The 20863-nt window shown below is 42.8% G+C and overlaps 1 protein-coding gene across 1 annotated transcript; it reads right to left on the bottom strand.

The window, feature by feature from the left end:
* Positions 1-11222: 11222 nt before the first annotated feature.
* LOC310791631 (secretory carrier-associated membrane protein 5-like) lies at positions 11223-20648 on the bottom strand (the record flags this gene model as incomplete). Its single annotated transcript, XM_083653291.1, has 7 exons — positions 11223-11402; positions 12042-12159; positions 15007-15108; positions 16023-16179; positions 18270-18389; positions 18649-18708; positions 20576-20648. 7 exons carry the CDS (start codon positions 20646-20648, stop codon positions 11223-11225), a joined length of 810 nt encoding a protein of 269 aa, XP_083509417.1.
* Positions 20649-20863: the final 215 nt, after the last annotated feature.

The following is a 20863-nucleotide window of genomic DNA, read 5'->3' as shown; positions in this document are numbered from 1 at the left end:
TACTTGAGCAGCCAGGCACAGAGGAACAACACTGCCACCCATAGGCAACAACAGTGTCCTTTATTTCTTGTTTTTCATCTTAACAGTCTTTAAATGTAGCCGTGTCATTTGCTGTGTGTAATGTATTGGAAACAATTTAAAATCACATTTTAATGATGGAGTACAATGTCTTGATTAAATGGGGCAAACAAACTAAACACTCAAACAATTGAAACAAATAGGTGCTATGAAAAGCAACTTGCTTGAGTGACTGCAGAATAATAATATAATGAACCGTTTGTAAATATGAACATCAAAGTTAACAGTCTAGTTCAAGATTGTATTTGAGCAGCACACCCTTAAAGCAGCCAAACTAAGTGTCCTCAAGGGAGTCTTGAATGCATTATCTCAGCCTCACTAAGGTGATTATTACGATTATGAGATGGTTCAATATAAAAGAAAAAAGAAAATGGAAGGAAGAGAATACAATTTGTTGGCGAAATTTGGAGATCGTCATGTCTAAAGCAAACTTTTCCCTCAATTTTTAATAATATCAACAAAGATAATTTCTCACTGATTAAGTAATGGTAAAATGTGGATGGTGTTAGCCAAAAGGCCAGAAAAGCAGGTTGATGACTAGATGTTTGCTGGTGGGAGGAGTGAATGCTCTGCCTGCCATCCCTCACCAGCAAACATCGAGATGCTTTTGAGTAGGGCTGTCTTCTAAAAGTCAACGATTCGATCATCAGCCGAGAGACCCGTGAGTCGACGGAGATTCCTCAAGTCGAGCAGTAGTTTTTTTTCTCTCTCTCTCTCAAGAGAGACCTGGCAGACACAATATGAGTTTGATGTAACAACCTGGCAGACACAATATGAGTTTGATGTAACAACCTGGCTGACACAATATGAGTTTGATGTAACAACCTGGCTGACACAATATTAGTTTGATATAACAACCTGGCTGACACAATATTAGTTTGATGTAACAACCTGGCAGACACAATATGAGTTTTATGTAACAACCTGGCTGACACAATATTAGTTTGATGTAACAACCTGGCAGACACAATATGAGTTTGATGTAACAACCTGGCAGACACAATATGAGTTTGATATAACAACCTGGCAGACACAATATGAGTTTGATGTAACAACCTGGCAGACACAATATTAGTTTGATGTAACAACCTGGCAGACACAATATGAGTTTGATGTAACAACCTGGCAGACACAATATGAGTTTGATATAACAACCTGGCAGACACAATATGAGTTTGATGTAACAACCTGGCAGACACAATATGAGTTTGATATAACAACCTGGCAGACACAATATGAGTTTGATGTAATAACCTGGCAGACACAATATTAGTTTGATGTAACAACCTGGCAGACACAATATGAGTTTGATGTAACAACCTGGCAGACACAATATGAGTTTGATATAACAACCTGGCAGACACAATATGAGTTTGATGTAACAACCTGGCAGACACAATATGAGTTTGATATAACAACCTGGCAGACACAATATGAGTTTGATGTAATAACCTGGCAGACACAATATTAGTTTGATGTAACAACCTGGCAGACACAATATGAGTTTGATGTAACAACCTGGCAGACACAATATGAGTTTGATATAACAACCTGGCAGACACAATATTAGTTTGATGTAACAACCTGGCAGACACAATATGAGTTTGATATAACAACCTGGCAGACACAATATTAGTTTGATGTAACAACCTGGCAGACACAATATGAGTTTGATATAACAACCTGGCAGACACAATATGAGTTTGATGTAACAACCTGGCAGACACAATATGAGTTTGATGTAACAACCTGGCAGACACAATATGCAGACAAGAGTGAAGTTTGGAAAGTAGAAATCAAGGCAGCCAGCAGAAGCATGGTGTTAAATACTTGACTCACAGCAGGGCTTGTGCTCCTGAATAGCCTTTCTGCTGGTGTTCTTCTCTATGTCTTCTCAGTAATGTCATGAATCTACAGTGCTCCCCACTTCAGTTAATTGGTTCTAAGTGGAGCTCTGTGTGAACACCTCGTTCCTGCTTTCTCCACTAAACTGGCAAAGGAAGCCAATCAGTTTCGATTTGTGGTGCACAAAGGAAAGGCAGAATGCTTTACAGACAGCCATTAAGGAACACTGCTTCAGTCTCTCCAAAGTGCACTTTTTATAACACAGAATCTACCGTTACTGTAATTAACTTCCTTCCATACATGCAATGAAACAGCAAAGAACAACAACAAAAACGTAACATCAAGCTGTTACACAAAACATAAACATATTGAAAATATGTGGACACATTCTACTTGTAAGAAGAACACTTCTAAGATTACGTCAAACACGCAACCCTCTCTTGAACCTGTACGATAAGAAGAACTTTGGGTAACACTTTACAATACTGTAACACAAAAAATGGGTAGTTATTGAGGAACTAGTCAGGAACTAACCATTAGTTCATGAATAGTTAATGATTAGTTCCTGAATAGTTAATAGGTAGTTCCTTAATGGTAGTTACTTAGTAACTGACCATTAGTTACCATGTTAACGAACCAGTAAGTAATGATTACTTCCTTAAAAAAATATATATATTTTATTTTTTATTTCGCTAGTTCATGAGTAGTTAATGGGTAGTTCCTTAATGACCCTTAATAGTAGTTCATTAACAATGAATTACCCTATAACAAATAGCTCATTTGGTAGAGACTAATAATCTTGCGTTCTTGGGGCCAAGGGTTCAAACCTCACCTGGAACAACTCTTGTATTTATTTGTTATAGGTGTGATGGTAACTAATGGTAAGATAATCATGAAGTAATGATGCATTCCCTAGTAACAACTAAGTATGAAGCCCTACTTTACTTGAGGGGGCACAAACATGGTAACTAATGGTGAAGTAATCATTAACTAATGAGTAATTCGCTAGTAACAAGTAACTATGGTAACTAATAGTCTGTTCTTAAGTAACTACCCATTAACTACTCATGAACTAGCGGAAAAAAATGAAGGAAGTAATCATTACTTCCTCGTTCATTAACATGGTAACTAATGGTCAGTTCTTAAGTAACTACCATTAAGGATCTTTAAGGAACTACCATTAAGGGTCATTAAGGAACTAAAAAAAGTGGAAAACTGAGCACACTCGGCGAGTCAAACAGAAAGGTCCGGTGCAAGGCACAAGCACAAAGTCAAAACGCAGAACAAGCCAGCACACGAGATGTCCTTTTTTATCATTTAATTTACCTCAGTCCGGGGTACAGCACAAACAAGTTTCGGCCCTAGGCCTTCATCAGTGTAGTGTAATGGGTAGTTCATTAAGGAACTACCCATTGAAATAGCAATTTTTTTTTTTTTTTAAAGGAAGTAATCATTACTTACTGGTTTGTTAACATGGTACTGTAACTAATGGTCAGTTCTTAAGTAACTACCATTAAGGAACTACCTATTAACTATTCATGAACTAATCATGAACTAATGGTTCATTCCTGACTCGTTCCTTAGTAACTACCCAATTTTTGTGTTACAGTATTGTAAAGTGTTACCAAACTTTATTCTATCCATGCTGCCTTGTTTCTAGCGCCCCCTGTGTATGTGAGAAGTGCTTTGATGAGGGACATTGGCAGCATTAGGGGAGCAGCCGAGAAGACGGTCTTCATAGACAATTATAGACGGTTTTCACCAGCTGCAACCCCACAGCACTTACTTGAATTGTATCAGCTTCACAGTGCTAACTATTGACAGTGTCCACTTTCTCAGCTATTCAGGGGAAAACACTGACATAGCCTACTTCTATTTCTATTTTTTATTTTTGCTATGTAAACGTTTAAATGTAAAGATAGGCCTATGCGTGCAATAACGTACTGATAGTCAGCTTACTCTGTAACTAGTGTGCAATAAAGATAGGCTAACTGGAAAAAGTGCCTGGCTGAGCCACGTTTAACGTAGGGGGCAAGCCGAATAATAATATAAGTTCAGTGTGCAATAAAGACAATTGGCACGTAAGGTATACTTACTCTACGGATTTGCTTACTTAGACATACTCCACTATTTTGCTCCTACCACATTAAATACTGTTGACTATTTATACTGTTTATACTGTTTATTCCATGCTATGTTGTGTTCTTTCTTCTTATTCTGCTTATTTTACTATCGCATTACTGTATTTTATTTTATGCTATCTGTGTTATGTGAATGAGCAACTGTAACTTGTCCCAATTTCCCCCCGGGGATCATTAAAGGAGAACTAACCTCCAAAACACTTTTTTTCAGCTTTTAACCAATATATATGACTTTGGGGGTGATGTGTGAAGAATTCTGGTCAGAATTTCCACATTTGACACCAAACTGTTGCCATTTTACCATTTGTATCATTTTTCCGCAGCATAACTGGCATAAGCGCCCTCTACGGGTCGAACACTGCTTTTTTTTCTCTCAAATGAATGGGATATTTGACACGTCGTGACGTCACGGTGACCCAAAGACTATGGGATTTCAAGATAATTACTCCCCTACCCCCTCTGTACCCTTTCGGCTCCTCAGAACTCCAAGCCTATTCTTATTGAAGTTTGCTCTTAAAATACTGAACCAAACGTTGTCATAGTTGGCACATGTCTTAATTATAGTTAGTTTCCCGCTGAATGTGTCACTACTTTATTAATATCTTACCTGAATAAGCTCGAATGATGATGTATATATTATCAGTCCGAGTTGGAAGCAGCTGTCTCCAGCCCAGGCATGCGGGAGAGAGTCGTACTGTAAACCTCATGCACTAGCTCCAAGCTCCGCGGGCGCGCGCAGCAGAGCAGAGCTCTCTGTGCTCTGAGAGTAGAGAGAGCAGTCTGATATTTCCGCAAACAAATATGGTCGCAGTTTAGCGCACATGTAAAATATAACGCTATACTACGACGTGACAACGTGACAAAGCTTCTCTAAACACATCGGCTACTATCATTTCCCTGCATCCCTCCTACTGAGATTATATCGGTAATGATTTTGGACAGACTGAATGCGCGGAGGAGGAGGAGGAAAGATCTGCAGCTGTGCCCTGAGTAGCCCTGAGAGACACTCGCCTCGCTCCGACTACTGTGCCTGTCTGTGAAAAGCGTCCTGTCCAGTCGCACCTTCGCAAACAGATGCGGGATTCCCTCAATCCTGTACCCAATCTCAGACTGTATTCTCTAAATCGCACACCAGCTATTTCTGTCTGTTTGTTTGTTGCTCCGTGAGGTTACAAGCGCCCCATGCATGCAGCAGGCTGTTTCGCCAGCCGGGGTCTGGCAGGAGGGAGGAGGCGCAGGCAGCCTGCACTGCGCTGAGAGGAAAACTGTTGCACAACTTTTAACAAGAATCACGAAAAGCCCCCAAACTAAAATGAAAAAGGGACTATATGGCAACTTGGACGAGGGAATGACGTAGAGAAATCTCGCATTGTGTTACCCCAGAACGGGGGGTTTGTCGTATTGTGCGGTGTGCTGCTGTAACGAGCCCATGCCACTTTGCTCTCGTAACGTAGTTTAACACACTGCCATAGAGTTACATGCAGAAAAATAATTAAATTTCTAGTTCGCCACTGAATTACCAAATTGATATAACTTTCAACCATTTTGAGCAAAGCTCTTTCCAAACAGGCCACCAGCGTTGGCTAGTTGTTCATATTTATACAGATATGGCCCCTCTCAAATAAATTATTTTTGAGGCAGTAGGCAAACTGTAATGGCGTCGATTTCCGAAAAAAAATCTGGACTTCAACACAGCCAAAGAGTCCAGTATAGACAAGAGCATATGTCATTTCTTGTTTTTTTCCATAGGTATTTTCAAATCACTGTTCTAATACATATCTAGGGGGTTAGTCCCCCTTTAAAGTCTTTCTGATTCTGATTCTGAACATGTAGCTTTTATTAGCCTCTCAGGCTAGCTCCGGGACGCAATCTTTTTTTTCCCATGATGGCGAAGGCTAGGCGAAGGCATGACCCGCCCCTCTCTGCCTCTAATTGGCTGACTGCACTCGCCTGCTTCCCAGGCGAGCCAGAAGTCATCTCAAACGAGCCATTATAGCCTATACTTTCATTCAATGTCACGATGCTGCGGGGGGGAAGTAGGCTACTTCATAGCTTAACTATGAAAATAGTGTTGGCTGTTTATCTCCCTTTCTGCTGCAGCATGTTGAAGAAATAAATGTTCAGTTTGAACAACACCCATTCGGTCATTATAGACCAAAATGATCGCTTCCACTACCAGGGCCGCCCAGAGAGATGGCAGTGCCCCTGGAGGGGTCCAGCCACTCCCCTCTCCCCTCCTCTCCTCTCCTCTCCCCTCCTCTTCTCCCCCTCTCCTCTCCCCCTCTCCCCTCCTCTCCTCCCCTCTCCTCTCCTCTTCTCTCCCCCTCCTCTCCTCTCCCCTTCTCTCCTCTTCTCCCCTCCTCTCCTCTCCTCTCCCCCTCTCCCCTCCCCTTCTCCCCTCCTCTCCTCTCCCCTCCTCTTCTCCTCTCCCCCTCTCCTCTCCTCCCCTCTCCCCTCGTCTCCTCCCCTCTCCCCCTCTCCTCTCCTCTTCTCTCCCCCTCTCCCCTCCTCTTCTCCCCTCCTCTCCTCTTCTCTCCCCCTCTCCTCTCCCCCTCTCCCCTCCCCTCCTCTCCTCTTCTCCCCTCCTCTCCTCTCCCCCTCTCCTCTTCTCCCCTCCTCTCCCCTCCTCTCCTCCCCTCTCCCCCTCTCCTCTCCCCTCCTCTTCTCCCCTCCTCTCCTCCCCTCTCCCCCTCTCCTCTCCTCTCCTCTCCCCTCTCCTCTTCTCCGGTTCCCCCCACCCTCCCCTCCTCTCCTCTCCCCCTCTCCTCTCCTCTCCTCTCCCCCTCTCCCCTCCTCTCCTCTCCCCCTCTCCTCTCCCCTCTTCTTCTCCCCTCTCCCCCTCTTCTCCTCCTCCTCTCCGCCTCTGCTCCCCTCTCCCCCTCTCCTCTCCTCTTCTCCTCTCCTCTGCCCTCCCCTCCCCCTCTCCTCTGGTTCCCCTCCTCTCCTCTGCCCTCCCCTCCCCCTCTCCTCTGGTTCCCCTCCTCTCCTCCCCTCTCCCCCTCTCCTCTCCCCCTCTCCCCTCCTCTCCTCCCCTCTCCCCCTCTCCTCTCCCCCTCTCCCCTCCTCTCCTCCCCTCTCCCCCTCTCCTCTCCTCTCCTCTCCCCTCTCCTCTTCTCCTCTCCTCTGGTTACCCCCACCCTCCCCTCCTCTCCTCTCCCCCTCTCCTCTCCTCTCCTCTCCCCTCTTCTTCTCCCCTCTCCCCCTCTTCTCCTCCTCCTCTCCCCCTCTCCTCTCCTCTTCTCCTCTCCTCTCCTCTGCCCTCCCCTCCCCCTCTCCTCTGGTTCCCCTCCTCTCCTCCTCTGCTCCCCTCTCCTCTTCTCTGGTTCCCCCCACCCACCCCGGTCAGCGGTCGCCTTTTATACAGGTCTCAAACAGCGCAGGACAACGCGATTGGCTGGCTCAGATTTGAACAGATCTGAGCCAGCCAATCGCGTTATCCTGTGATGACGTAATGTCCTGTGCCCATGACCGGATGGACCATATATGGACTTCCTCCAACCCCGTGCAATCCATAAAGGTACATGGACGTTACTCTGCAGAAACTACAGTAACAAAATCACGAATTGCTCTGTTTTTGGAGCTCTGCATGTCTGTGTTTGTCTAGTTAAAACGTTAGCTAACGGCTAACATTCGCTAGTTAGCCAACCAACCAGCAGGTAACATTAGCTAGCTAGCTAGCTTACCGGAAGCGATATTTTTTTCGGATGATGGCGAAGGCATAACTCACCCCTGGCCCTCTCTGCCTCTGATTAGTGGCAGCGTTATAAACCATAGATATGACTATATTAAAAACATAAACACACTGGCGTCTTTCATGCAGGCTAGCAAGCGTAACTGCTGTCTGTCTGTCTGACCCACTGAGTCTGACGGTCTGACCACAGACTGTAGAAAGAGATGTAATGCAGGATAGCCAAGCGAATGTGTTTGGATGGAAGTTTGACGCTAGGCCAATCAGAGGCAGAGAGGGGCGGGTTATGCCTTCACCATCATCCGGAAAAAAAATATCGCCTCCGGGACAACAACGCTTCCTACCCAACGTGTGCACGTCTTTCCTACAGGGGTGGTTGTTATGGCAACTATCAACAACAACAACAACAACAACAACAACAACAACAACAACAACAACTACTACTACTACTAACTACTACAAGACATAAAGACCGAAATAGGCTACCTTGTTAATGTGTCTGTCGGAGACACGGCCTAACGTTAACATTTAATATGAGCCGAATATCAGCCTGCGCTCAGCAGGAAGTAATCCGGATATTCAGGTGGGTTGTGATGGTTGTTATTGTTGTCAAGTTAAAACTGTCTATAACTTGATGTGAATCCGACAGTATGTTGAATGCTTTTGTGTAACGTTAGTAGGAAGCTAATGTCAATTGTTTGCTAGCTTAGCATGCACTCGGAAGACTAGCATAGCATGTTTAGCTACTGTTAGCTACTGTTTACTAGCACACCGGTAATTTAGCATTATAGAGTTATGTTTGAGCTTTTGTTTCTTTGAGCTGTTATGGTTTTACTAATGTTAGAGATAAGTAATTAATTAGTATAAAAGATGGTGCTTGGTCATTCTATTTATTATTTTTATTTCTTGTTTCTCTTAAGTTAGAATAGGCTATGTTTTTCCTATTATGTCAGCAACTGTATAAAGGGATGCTGGAATAGTGAAAGTGATTAGCCTACAGTAGATCCAAATGTATTATCTGTAAGGATAAATGATAGAAGAAGAAAGCTGCGTGAGGAAGTGAATGCAGAGCAAAGCACAGTAGCACTGGTTGTCAATGTAAACGTTAAAAACACAATATTCCATGTCTTTTGCAGACAATAATTCATTAAAATATGTGCACCTGGATCTGGAAAGGCTTCATCATTCAAGTGTGCAACACATGGGAATGGGAACCGCAGCAAGGGGTCTATGAGAAACCAGCCAGGTAAGTCACCCGTCACCCCTAACCTCAAGGTAGGCTAGAAACGGCTCCCAAATAGTTTAGTTTTTTTTAAGTGAATTGGTCCTCAGGAACCTAAGTTTCTCCATCCGTCTCCATGTCCGTCAACCACAATTGAAAAGAAGGTGAAGAGGGGGATTTCCATTCCTGCAGAATGAGTTTTTTGGCAACAGTTGTCCCGTGTTAGAGACTGTTGCACAGCTGTAGGGAAGTTCAGAGAGGACTCTGAGCAGCCTAAGATGGCGAGTTCTGCCTCGCGGCTGAAGGGTTATTCTGTACGCCTTAGACCAATCAAATATTTTGGCCCAGAATGCCATTAGTGAGGGGCAGAACCAGAAGGCATGAGATACTGTGCAAGTTTTCTGAAGAAGGTCCTTGTTGACCGAAACGTTAAAAATAAATCAACTGGGAGCAAGTCGAGCAGTGTGCGGACTCTTATTTCTTTTTATATGAGATACTGTGCCCTCCGAAACCTGACACCTGTCACACAGTGGCGAGACAGAAGGGAAGATCTTGTTTAATTTATGCTTGGAGTAGTGAAGACGGTGAGCATCGAGGTGCTTTTGAGCAAGGCATTTAACCCCCAACTGCTCCAGCAGAGCTGCTCAGTAGCCCACAGTGGTGCTGCACAGCTCCCAGATGTCAATGAGTCCAACTGCAGGAATATGAAGCAGGTTGTTGCTGGAAAAGAATGTGCATGCTCAGCAAAACACATATAGTAACACAATATGGGTGACAGTTTCTGCTATTACTGAGTGTTCAAAAATAACCTTAATTTCCATAGCTCTCACTCAATGTGAGTGGTGAGAAAAGGAGAGAGAGAGAGAGAGAGAGAGCAGAAAGAGAAGGAGAGACAGAGAGAAACCGGATATAGAAGGTGCTTCCATAAATTCAGACTAAGCCCAGGATGAATGAAGGTACCTAATCTGTAAATGTTGGAACTTTTATTTAACACTAAACCATCAGCGCCTCTCTGTGGTCAGATAGCCATACAGCATGAGACAAGTTGTCTGCTCCTGTCTACTTTTGACATAACATTTGATAAAAGAGCATGTGCTAATAAGCCCTCTGAGACATGCTTGTGAATTAAAGCTATACAAATAAACTTGACTTAAAAATACATTCAGTACAAAACTGTTACACACACCTAAAAAAAACAACTGGCTTGGGCTATAGACAGTATCAAAATATTTCTGTTGTTGGACATAACATTATATTTCAGTTGTCTTTGCATAGGCTGGATTTACAAAAACTGATTTAATCATTTTGTGATCTAAATGTGACATTTTCAATGCTGTATGTTTCTTATTGTAATACAAACAGATGTGCTTTTGACATCATGATACACTTTCATTCATTTCATTTCGAAGAGCAATAATTGATACATTGCATAGTAATGGAACATTGTTGAGGTCACAGAAAGTAGCTTAATTTTTAAATTGGATTAGAGGCTAAACAGATATTGCACCCAGTCCTGTGACTCATGACACATCTTTGGTTTAAGAATCTGAAATGCAATCAAAACAAATATAACATTAATAACCTACTTGTCTATGTTACAGTGCATTGGTACAATACATTGCTTACATAAGCTAATAGATATCTCCAAAACCCAGGGAACTAACACAAAACAATCAAGATGGATAAATAGCACTACAGGTCAGAGGAAAAATATGTATTTTGGATTTTAGGGTGAGCTGTCCCTTTAACTCAATTATTAACAGTTACAGTATTAGCTTGAACCCCTTTTCGGTTACTGTAGTAAAAATGGTTAGAATGAGAGTTTCAGCAGCTATCAACAAACACAATACATCAGCACAGAGCTCTCACAATGGAGCCACTAAAGTAATACACATCCAAAACTAGAATTGAATTCAACCTCCCAAACGGTGGTGGTGGCATATGAAATTATATAAAACACTGCAAATAAATAGCATGCCCTTTCATGGTTAAAACCAGTGTCCCACCAATTTTCAGAGATTGTTGTTTGGTTAATGATCAGATTGATGGAAAAGACTAAAGACCAAAGTATATCAAACGCTACGCAGGTGTAACTTTGCTGAAACTGAACTCAGACATTGATATACAGTAACACCTTTGAACTTTCACACTTTAGAACTTTGTTGGGAGATGGTAAGAGCTTCTTCTTTGCTCACACTTTGGCATGCACCTTTCACTTCATTTCTGTGACACCTCTCTCTTGAAGAGGCTACATCTGGTTTTGGTTGTACTGCGGACTGGAGTACTGTTCCTGCATGGCTCCAGTAGCTGCCCCCATGGCGGCCTGCTGGGCTGCTGCCTGGACATGAGGGTTCTTCCAGGCTCCTGTGGCCCATTCCTCCTGCGCCTTCGACATGCTGCCGCCACTGCCGCGGTACATATTATGGATCTACACAAGCAAGAGAAGATCACAACTTATGATCTACAAGCCTTCAGCAGTGGAAAGTCATCAGAGATACTTTAGTTGCTGTTATTGGGTTGGTTTTTAGAATTATGCTGCTACAGTCAGTGTATTTCTAATGAAGTGATGTGACTATTTGAAGTATTTCTACTTTGACTTCTATTTGAGCTGTTTGTCTTTACTGATACATGTATGAGTAGGTACGAGGACTTCCGTCATTTATAATCAAATAACTGACAGTATACTGTCGTTTTGTTGATATAAGCTCAAATAGAATCAGTCCCAAACATGAGACTGCCTATCACATTATTTGCAATGACCACACCAAAATGGTAATTGGTAAATGGTCTGCATTTATATAGCGCTTTTATCCAAAGCGCTTTACAATCAGTAGATAGTCTACATTCACCCATTCATACACCAATGGCGGCAGGCTACCACGCAGGGTGCCTACACACCATCGGGAGCAAGGAGGGTTAAGTGTCTTGCCCAAGGACACAACGACAGCAGCTGGGAGGGAGCGGGGATCGAACCGCCAACCCTTGCGTCATTGGCCGACCCGCTCTACCTCCTGAGCTAAAGCCGCCCCATAATGGTAACATGACCCGACGCTGCAAAATGGCTTACCTTAGTGAGGGCAATGAAGGACAGCGCGGCCACAGCAGTGAACATGATAGTAGGGACCAGCATGATCAAAGCTATCAGAATGTTATAATTGAAGAAGGACAGGGTAGCCAACCAGCCACTAGAAAGAGCAGAAATTAAACATTAACACCTATTGCATAAAAAATTTACAGACTTTTTGAACACCACAACAGCCATATTAACTGTTATTTAGTCTCTCTATTTAAAGCGTTTGGCTCTGGGTAAAGCATCAGATGCAGGCCGCCCAGTCTGGGTCTTTAAAGCGTTCGGCTCTGGGTAAAGCATCGGACCACAGGCCGCCCAGTCTGAGTCTTTAAAGCGTTCAGCTCTGGGTAAAGCGTCAGAGAGCAGGCCGCCCAGTCAGAGTCTTTAAAGCGTTCAGCTCTGGGTAAAGCATCAGACAGCAGGCCCCCCAGTCTGGGTCTTTAAAGCATTCGGCTCTGGGTGAAGCATCAGACAGCAGGCCGCCCAGTCTGGGTCTTTAAAGCGTTGGGCTCTGGGTAAAGCGTCAGAGAGCAGGCCCCCCAGTCTGGGTCTTTAAAGTGTTTGGCTCTGGGTAAAGCATCAGACAGCAGGCCCCCCAGTCAGAGTCTTTAAAGCATTCAGCTCTGGGTAAAGCATCAGACAGCAGGCCCCCCAGTCTGGGTCTTTAAAGTGTTTGGCTCTGGGTGAAGCATCAGACAGCAGGCCCCCCAGTCTGGGTCTTTAAAGCGTTTGGCTCTGGGTAAAGCATCAGACAGCAGGCCCCCCAGTCTGGGTCTTTAAAGCATTCAGCTCTGGGTAAAGCATCAGACAGCAGGCCCCCCAGTCTGGGTCTTTAAAGTGTTTGGCTCTGGGTGAAGCATCAGACAGCAGGCCGCCCAGTCTGGGTCTTTAAAGCATTCGGCTCTGGGTGAAGCATCAGACAGCAGGCCCCCCAGTCTGGGTCTTTAAAGCGTTCGGCTCTGGGTAAAGCGTTGGTCGGACCGCAGGTCGCCCAGTCTGGGTCTTTAAAGCGTCCGGCTTTGGGCAAAGCATCGGACCGCAGGCTGCCCAGTCTGAGTGACCATAAATCATTTGGTTTAAGCAAGAACAAAAAATAACAACAGGAAAATAAATCAAATTTTTCCCCGTTGTTATTTTTTGTTCTTGCTTAAACCGAATGTTTTATGGTCACTCATGATTCAGTAGGTCACGGGTTGGCTTGGTTCCAGCCTTAAAACTCATTATATAAGGACTCATCGAAATGTCTATGGAGAAAATGAATGCGGAACTTACTTCCGGGGCAAATTACGTCACGAAAAGTCACATGCCCGTTGTGCTCTATAGCCTACTTATCAGCATTTTGATTGGCCGTTGCATGAAACTAGTTTCTTGTTGGACTTACTGGTGCAAACAAACAGAAAAAAAATCCAACCATTACTGTGGCAGTACTTTTGTAGCGGTAGTGCCCTTGGAAACAGGTAACATCTGTATGTTGCAGTCATTTTAAACATCTTTTCAGCAGCTAAGATTGTCATTAAGCTGTAGGAGCTTACAAACACTTTTTCCTTTTTCTTTTTATTACAAACTCCTCCTGAGTGGCTGCTGCACTCTCTGTCATCTGGTTTAAAACAGGTCATGACATCATCAATCCGTTATTTATGGTAGCCTAATCAGGGCAATAGACATGCGAACACACATCAATAATATAAAAATGAACAGGACATGTTTTTTAATAAGTGGATTTATAGGCTACATAAGTGATTTGATCAGAATATTTTCACAGATTCAGAGAGTAAAAAAACCCTACTGATCTACTAATTAATGGAGACTGGCAGTTTAATGAAAGGGCTCTCTCATTTGAATGTAGAGTCTTCGACATTTTATTCTGGTGACAGCTGCAGCTTGTTGCACATCTCTGTTATGTTATTAATTATTCGTGACAATTTGGCAGCGCTCCAAAAGACAATACGTTCAGTGCAGAATATTTTTCAATGTTACTATGTCACCAAGTCAGGTTCCCTCAGCACTTTTACCTTCGAGTCTCACAGCATACAGACAGCTCTCATTTTAGCCTGTTCATATAATCCAGGGGTGGCCAAACTTTTGTGGTTGTGGACCGCATACAGAAAAATATAAGGAGTCGCGGGCCAAACAATATTAAGCGCGGCAGTTTTCGCGGCAAAAGAAATTGGACCAGAAAACCCTTGTGCCATCAAAAATTTAATTTCTACCTGAATAAATATAACACGTTTATTGATGTGCTCACCTACAATGGGTATTTCTGTATGTTTTCAAATTTTCTTTTCCTGTGCCAACAGGTTAAGACAGAGATAATTTAACATAACATTAGTATTAAACATTCATTCAGTATTAAAAATGTTTAAAAATAAATAGACCAGGTCAGGGTACTCAAGTATAACCCATTTTCAATGGTTTTAAATTGAAAAAAACGAAATGGGGGGAATCAATTTTTTTGTTTTTGTTTTTCTGTTTATTTTTCTTTATTTTTTTGTTTTTCCATTTCCCCCATTTTCGTTTTAAAACATTTTTAGCAAAAAATAAAAAATTGCTAAATTCATGGCGGGCCACTTAAAAACGGGCAGCGGGCCGCAGTTGGCCCGCGGGCCGTAGTTTGGCCACCCCTGATGTAATCCATTACTATAATGGTTGATTTTCCGGACAAGCAGGACAGGATTAAACTGCTCATATTCGGAAATGTCCCAAATTTTTCTGGACGTCTGGTGGTCACCCTAGGTATTTGCAGTCATCCTTGACTGTTATGGATATTATTGTTGATGTGAGCTACAAAGGAGAAATCCCCAACTTTTGGGTTGATAATGAACCATTGAATTATTTCTAAAACATATGCCAAATAGTCTTCCTTTTTTTGGCTGGACAATTGTGGTGACTTGAGTAAAATCTAACTTATTTACAAGTACTTCTACTTAAATAGTTCACTAGACTTTCAACCTCTGATTCTTACCATACTCCCCATCCAGGGATGCCTATGCTTTGAATGATGCTGATGCCAACTTGGGCCATGAAGACAAAAAAGAATGCCATGAAGTTGAAGGAGCTGTCACTCCTGAGGAAAAAAACAAAAAGAGCAGGAAACATTCACATTTGCACACTGGCAAATTCATAAGCTACCTTCATCATAAGCTGAGCTATATTATTGTATTAGTGCGTTGTTACCCATTTCATTTTCTATTATGCTATAAAAATTTGATTTGACTCCACATCTATAGGGTGATATGAGCCATTTCCACTCTGTTTGCACAGTAGGAAGTGTTAGTCAATTGTGTAAGCCAAAAGTAATCTCTCTGTTGCTTGGTGCTACAGTACTTGATAACATATTATTGACGTCTGTATTAGATCAAAACAGATCAGTATCCCTAGACAACAAAGACACGTTGGTCTTTCACACATATCTTATTTGAATGACCCTATAAGTAAGATTTTAAGTTATTCCCATACAATTAACGTAATTACTAAATCACAATGTTATATGTTCTAACACTAACACAACACTAATACAGTGCTTCATATAAGGCAATTGTGTATAATTCTGTTGCTACATGTACATACTATTTTCTAGCATGTTATTACTGTATTACTATTGAAATAATGCTTTGAGTGAGGTATTACGCCATTTCAATCAGGAGGACTACCTAAATCGTTTATTGATGCTTTCTCTTTATCCAATCAGTATTGGTGAACACTTTCCCTGCTATTGTGCTTCTGAGATCTAAGCGGCTGTCCTTAGCGCCGTCCCTCCTCCACCCATCGCTCCAGAGGGACGCCCAGCGGGATCTGTTCATTCCTACCTCAGTCTCAGATATACTCCATTTTCGTTTTCATTTGAGCATTCATCCTAGTCTCTCCTGATTGAAATGACAGCTAATTGTGGATGCAAAAAGACCTTTTGCAAAACACAACATTACAATCTACTAATTGTAGCGCTAACAAAACGACGCTTTACTTCATAATGTGACTTACTTGAAGGCCTTGTAGATGGGCCTGAACCAACAGACATAGGAGCAGGGAGTGAACATGATGAGCCAGATGATCGCCATGCCAAAGTTGGTGACACCGCCTCCGCCAAACATCCACGCAAAGCAGCCGATCAGATTCACCGCAAGCGTAGCACTGTTCACTGTGAGGGCACAAAGGCACAGATGCACATAACAACGTACAGTATGCATTTGTGTGACACACACACACACACACACACACACACACACACACACACACACACACACACACACACGCACACGCACACACACACACACACACACACGCACACACACACGCACACGCATGCACAAACACACGTTTAAACCATGCAGAAAAGGGCAACGTTTGGAAAGTAGAAATCAAGGCAGCCAGCAGAAGCATGGTGTTAAATACTTGACTCGCAGCAGGGCTTGTGCTCCTGAATAGCCTTTCTGCTGGTGTTCTTCTCTATGTCTTCTCAGTAATGTCATGAATCTACAGTGCTCCCCACTTCAGTTAATTGGTTCTAAGTGGAGCTCCGTGTGAACACCTCGGTTCCTGCTTTCTCCACTAAACTGGCAAAGGAAGCCAATCAGTTTCGATTTGTGGTCCACAAAGGAAAGGCAGAATGCTTTACAGACAGCCATTAAGGAACACTACTTCACTCTCCAAAGTGCACTTTTTATAACACAGAATCTACCGTTACTGTAATTAACTTCCTTCCATACATGCAATGAAACAGCAATGGGGGGGGGGGGAAACGTACTGTAACATCACGCTGTTACAGAAAACATAAACAATGGAAATATGTGGACAAATTGAACAACACTTCCTAAGACTACGTCAAACAAGCAATGCTCATGCCACACCTGCACACAGCAACGTGGAAATATCAAATTCAGAAGCAAGACAGACTGAAACAGGAAAGTGCTCCAGTGAGAAAGAAGAAGAATAGGCCAAAAGCAGATTGGGGCTTTAGATACCTGCTTCCTTTTATCATTTACAGGAGAGGGGAGGAGGTCTGCAGAAAGAGAAGAGGTTAGCTAGACCAGGCCAGAGAAATCTAGTAAGGGAGTGGCTTCTTTGAGTTGATTCATCACAAACGGTCCATTTTGCTGCAACTCCACAGCGCTGCTTAATCCAGAACCTTACTTTTGGAAACTTTTGTGAGGTAAAAAAAAAAAACATTAGGGTGAATGGAGATGTCACAACTCTTCCATTATATGGCTCTGGACCAGGGTAATACATTATGTTTTTTGGGTATCAAATAAACATCTAGAGGCAAAGGTTCTGCTCTGCTTTGTTGACTGTAGGCTAATCTATAACAACAGACGACACGCGTTGAGTTCATCACCACATTGTCAGCCTCACTGAGAACAATCCATCTCAACAAAGTGACATGATTATATCTCTACCAGTCACAACCCTGCTGGAAATGGGGTTCAGACTTACAGACTACAATCTTGACTCTCTGATTTCTAGCTTTGCACAAACAAATTGAAATAGTTTACTTTCAAATTTACACAAATCTCCCATTGTAAGATGTCCACTGCACTTGATAGTTTGATCCATTTGCAGTGTTAAACTGCTCTAGATTATAATGCCGGCCACCATCTAATTGTCTTATACTCTGGAGGAATAATTGTAATGGGAAGTGTATTGGGCTCATTCACTCTACTGTATGCTCTGATGAACTATTCAAACAGCCCATTTTACACAAATGCTATTTCATGGACTAGCTAGTCTCAGTGTAGCACATCAGAATCTCAATGACTAAACCTCTGTAAATCTTTTATTAAGAATAATGTAAAAATAGTTATTACTTATTTGAAGCCACTTTTTCAAAATAGCTTCTCCAGATGTTCAGTGTAAACTGAACCACTCCACCCCTGATCTCTGCTGTTTATGATAGCAGGACCCATATCCATCCTATACTGAGATTGAGCTATACTCACTGTCCATAAATAAATAAAAACTAATCAGAAATCAGTCATTCTCATCTAAAACAAATAATAATAATAAAGAGCAGGCCTGATGGTGAACATATTCCAAACAAGAAGATATCAAGTGTAAACCTCTTACATCTTAAATATAATGTAAGAAAAATATTATATTGTAAAATATGCAGAAAATCCAGTTGATTGTGAATGGGACTGAGCTTAGTAGGCTAATAGATAAAGTTCTTCAGTTTACATTTAAAGGGCTTATATATTATTCTAAATAGAATATCATGTCAGTTCAGCCACTCACAGATCCACAGGTGGTACATTCTCTTGCACATGGTGCGATGTTCTTCTGGGATGTCTTCAAAGTCCTGATGGAAACATGGCTTCAGTGGGATGAATCCAGGCAGTGGGGGGAAGTTTGGCTCTGCAACAACAAGTCATGTCATCATAACAGTCACTGTCACACATAGTACCCTCGTGATAAGCTAGTCTTTTTATGGTCTTGCCCAAATAAAAAAAACTGAATAAAATCACTATTATATAAGAGTGAGGGCCTATTAAAAAAATAACCATGATGATGCGGGCAAATAAACATGTAAAACATAAGTATGCAGGCAACTATAAAAACATCCTTCTTCCTTCTGATCCATTTCCAATAAAGTACTAGTAGTATGTGTGCTTACCAGCCATGTGGACACTGTGGATGTTGCTGTTTAGGTGGATTTCTTCCTCAGCTTCTGGACCTGTATGACAAGCAGGAAGTGTGCAGTTCAGGACTTTGCTCTAACCTCTAACCATGCTGCCTTTATAGCCTCCTGTGATAGATAGATAGATAGATAAATTTTTATTTCTGTGTCATGCACCATATTCAAGGTGCCCAGCCCGTCTGGGCTTACAAGACACAAATCATTCAAGTTCAACAATACAAACAAATCAACAAACAAGCTACAAAACGCTCAAACATAAACAAGACAGAGTTATATATTCAGATGAACAGCTTCTCCATTCTGAGATTCCAAGCCCTCCCAATAAACCTGTGTATGTGATGATACAATCTTTTGATGGGGGGACATTGACATGCATTATGGGAGCAGGTCTTGTTCTATTAGAACCGGATACATTATGGAAGGAAACCTAGCAGAGCTGTGTAGTGGAGCTTAGCGTCGCCACGTTCTGCCGGGCGGGGAGGGGGGGTGTAGTGTAACAGACGGTGTGCGTAGCCTTCAACAGGTCAATGGTGGCTCTAGGATATTAACGACTGAACCCTTCCGGTTTCAGAAAATGGTAGCAGCACACACTCGGTCGAGCCCCACCTCATGTCTTTATGTCGGCCAGCTATATTCATTCGCAGTGTTTATCTTGGACGTCACTCAGCTATTTTGACGGACGCCCCCCCACCATGGCCAGGATCAGGAATGGCGGATTCAACAGGAAACATATAATCTGTTCAACGTTACCTCCTCTAGAAAGCAGCCGGGCGCTCCTTCTCCTTGACTGTCACGACAGCGCAGCCAGAACGGGACTGACTGACAAGCAGGCGGTGTCTGCACGTCAACGACCAAACTGTCAGGAGACTTTCTTCTGTCGAGTATAACCACAGCTATAAATCTTCACTGTCGGCCAATCATCGTCTATAAATCTGCTGTCACTTCTGTCTCCAGACCAATAGGCGGCCTTCTCTAATCCTTGAGGTTGTGTTGTTGTGTCCAATCGCTGTGGCTCTGTCCGTGGTGCTGAACCGGCCTATCCGACAGAGCAGAGAGAGGATCAAGGAGAAGCAGCTTTGTCTTGTTGAATGGCCTGCTGCTGGACGGACAGGATTGTTCAAAGATTGCTGCTGAATAAGAGCTAGTTCAGCAGCGAGTGGGGTTGTTTTCGCATGGGACAAATGGAATCCTGCTGGCTGTTACTACTTAGGTTAATTGGAGATTAAGATGTTGAAAGAAACATGTTCAGCCCAAATGAAAAACGTATTATCCTGATTTGGCCACTGGGTGGTGCTGCAGGAATAAAATCCGTGGTTTTAAAGAGTGCAGCACTGAATGCAAATCTAGATGGCATGCTCTCTTGTGTGTGTTGGCTCTTTGCAGGTGGGCTTCTTCTTGTGTTCCATAGCTTTGGACATCCTCCATCTGGCATACAGCTATTGTAGATGACATTCACACTCACTATTTCTCATGCTTGACCATGTGTTTGTGTTGGCTCAGTAGCAATAATGACCATGTTTAAGACCCATTATTAGACACTTACTGAAGTCAAAATATTGTTCGAATATGAACATAACCAATCCAAAATGACATTCAACTTTTTTAAACTGTTTTATTTTTATTTGTAAACGTGCAATACTTCCAGCATCCACCAGAGGTGCCTCAGCACCCTCACTTCCCACGGCCTTGCAATAAAACCACAGATTAGGAATTTAGCCTAACCCTAAAGGAATTTTCTAGATATAATTTTTAGTTTGTCTTTTCAGTTAGATCACTGGATTGCATTGTGCACATACCCCACATGGTAGAGTGCCGTGCTTTTTTTCGCCACAAGCCCAGTTTGTCAAGGGCACGTATCAGTGTCAATATGAGACTTTTGTTTGACTTCAAGTGTGTTACTGACCTGGATGCTTGGCTGAGCCCAGCTCTCCAACTGGGGTTGTTGTATCTCTGTGGTGTGGAGGGAGAAGGTTCATTCCACAGGATACAACCCCTTGGCAGTAAACTCACTCGGAGTTGGCAAACCTACACTTGGCTTCACGAGAGGGATCTCTTTTCATTAGCAGACTGGATGAAGTTGTGGTAATTCATGAACAGAAAGCCAAATGTGTCGGTGCGGTGCTGTGGCGCTTTGAGCCCTGCATGCCAAACAACAGGTCTGAAGGCAAATACATGACTGGTGTGAAACACC

Source organism: Poromitra crassiceps (assembly GCF_964638095.1).
Source record: "Poromitra crassiceps genome assembly, chromosome: 16".
NCBI classification, from domain to species: Eukaryota; Metazoa; Chordata; class Actinopteri; order Beryciformes; family Melamphaidae; genus Poromitra; species Poromitra crassiceps.
This window is presented reverse-complemented; position numbering and strand designations above follow the sequence as displayed.